The sequence below is a fragment of the Cyprinodon variegatus genome, unplaced genomic scaffold, assembly GCF_000732505.1.
Source record: "Cyprinodon variegatus isolate N-32 unplaced genomic scaffold, C_variegatus-1.0 Scaffold188, whole genome shotgun sequence".
Taxonomy (NCBI): domain Eukaryota; kingdom Metazoa; phylum Chordata; class Actinopteri; order Cyprinodontiformes; family Cyprinodontidae; genus Cyprinodon; species Cyprinodon variegatus.
This window is the reverse complement of record NW_015150641.1, coordinates 495,452-497,833: the sequence shown is the minus strand read 5'-3', so window position 1 is coordinate 497,833 and position 2,382 is coordinate 495,452. Positions and strand designations below refer to the sequence as shown.

Genomic DNA, 2,382 nt, shown 5'->3' with positions numbered 1-2,382 from the left:
AAATGTAAGGAGTAGAAAGTACAGATATTTGTGTAAAAATGTAAGGAGTAGAAGTAAAAAGTTGCCATAAAAATAAGTAGTAAAGTAAAGTAAAAATATCAGAAAAATCTACTTGAGTACAGTAACGAAGTATTTGTACCTTGTTACTTCCCATCTGTGGTGTTCTACAATTTCATTATTAATGTCAGGTTTTAGCCTCTGCTCTCTAACTTGGCAAGTTGAAAGATTAGAGATTTAGAGTGCCTAATTTTGTTTAGTGGAGACCTAACCTTCTAATTCCCTCTCTTGTGTCACTGGATGTCAGATGACAAGACCTCATTCAGTTAATGTTTCAAAAATTAAGATGCTCTCCTGAGGATGCAAGAGCTTCCTCTCTAAGCCCCTGTCAAGTACAGCTGCAATTAAATTACTTTAAATTTGCCTTTTGACTCTGGCCTTTAGTCTAATATTCCACAAGCCCTGACAGGTAAACCATAAAAATCAGCAAATAAATGTAGATTTTGATGACTGAGACAGTAAAGCGCATACAAAATACTGGGGTAAATTTTAATTAAGATGGAAAAAAATGGAATTGTATGTTAAGGGAATATTGGCAACGACAATTGTCCAGTACTATTGTGAATGCACTATTTCATGAATAGTTTCAACACTTAGCCAAAATAACATGAGCAAAAAAAAAAAAAAAGTAAGAAATATTCCTGCACTACAAGACTCCTAAAGCCTAGTGCGTATATTTTCTTCTCCCTAGATCCCTAAAGGAGATAGGCCATTTAGATGCATTGCAGTTAGACATGCAGAGTATAGATCTGTTTAGAAAGTAATTTGAAATTCGAAAAGTGTTCTGTGCTGGAACAATTTGAGAAACCCAGCAGGAGAGCTGGACTTTAAAATGGGAGTGTGGAGGATGTGATATCTTGCACTAAGAGTCACAGTCAGTGATGGATTTTCTTCTCAATGCCAGAACATGTCACCCCTTATAGTTTCAGTGTATACTGTATCTCACATTTAACAATAGTTATATATCAGCTCTGGCAGGGTCACCCCATCAACCACATTTCTCAGAATGTAAACATTGTGGCCTTGTCCTTTCAGCTCTGCTTTAGCAGATACTTTTTTATATTTTATTTATTTGGTTTTCTTGTGTTGGGGATGGGGGTGGGGGTGTGGGGGGTGGATGAGTGCTGTGGAAAACCACGCTGTGTCCGTTCCCCTGGCTCTCAATGTGGGTGGCCAGGTTCAGGCAGATGGCGCGGTGGCGGATGGCCTCCATGGTCTGAGCATCGAAGAAGTCATGAGGTCGAGCTGGAGGAGGAGAATGGGAGGGGGGGGTGTTAGCTCCTTCTCCTAGAGATGACCTTTAACCCCACGGTTCCACTGAACACGGATTCTGTCTCAGCAGCAGCTAATGATCGGATGTCTCAGCGTAAAACGCCATCTACAGCGTTTTACGCTGAAACTCCAGTGACTTCCTGCTCTGATCCAGATGGACTAGAAGCGTGAAAAATAGATCCGCTGTGGACTTCAGAGAGGCGTTCAGCGGGGCGGGCTACCGGGAAGCGCTGCGGCGTCTGGAACGCTCTGACTGACTACAGCGAGCGCCATCCACTGCGCCGTTTACCCGTTCAGTGGGACTGTGGGGTAACAGGAAACGGAAATGATGGGCAGTCGGGGGGGTAGTCGTACGCAGTGAGCGGCGGTATTTGCTCCTCATCTTCCTCCTCTTCATCCCAGCCTTGGACGGAGACTCCTCCTTCACTCTGCCCTGACCGGACGCCTTGGAGGAACCCTGGGAGCTGAAGTGGGTGGGAACATGGCGCACTAGCCCTCCCTGGGATGCAAAGGTGGCGTTGCAGCCCCCGAGCACACACTGCAAGAAGCAGATAGAGAGGATGAGGGAGGCGGGGCAGGGGAGGAGCAGGAGGAGCAGAGGGAGGAGCAGGAGGAGCAGAGGGAGGAGCAGCAGGAGCAGAGGGAGGAGCAGCTTACCTTGAAGGGCTTGTCCCCGCTGTGGGACAGCATGTGTCTCTGCAGCCAGCTGTGGCTGGTGGACGGCGTGTTGTAGACCTTACAGCTCTTCCACAGACACACGAACACCTGGAGCACAGACACACCCATCAGAACCACCACCAACACCTGGACTGCTGCACACTGCCTGTCAGCAGCTGAGGCCAACAGTCACTACAGAAAGGACACACAAGGTCGGTAACCATGGAAACCATCACTGGCAGCTCAGAACCAAGGACCGGTCAGCTGGTCCAGGAGGTTAGATGAAGAATCAGAACCAGAAACCAGCAGGAAACACCAAACAGAACCGACCAGAACTAAAACTTTAAGGTGGACCGAGGGCAGAACCAAAGCTTTAAGGAGGACCGAGGGCAGAAC

General features: G+C 47.1%; 2 protein-coding genes across 2 annotated transcripts in view; both read right to left on the bottom strand.

Annotated features, from left to right (window-relative positions):
• The window catches only part of LOC107087597 (opsin-5-like), an 86,602-nt gene that overhangs the window by 34,999 nt on the left and 49,221 nt on the right, over window positions 1–2,382 (bottom strand). The window lies entirely within an intron of this gene.
• On the bottom strand, window positions 1,115–2,358 carry LOC107087592 (zinc finger protein AEBP2-like). Its single transcript, XM_015379250.1, has 3 exons — window positions 1,987–2,358; window positions 1,684–1,867; window positions 1,115–1,302 (listed from the first exon to the last, which is right to left on the bottom strand). Exons 1-3 carry the CDS (start codon window positions 2,113–2,115, stop codon window positions 1,115–1,117), a joined length of 501 nt encoding a protein of 166 aa, XP_015234736.1. The 5' UTR covers window positions 2,116–2,358.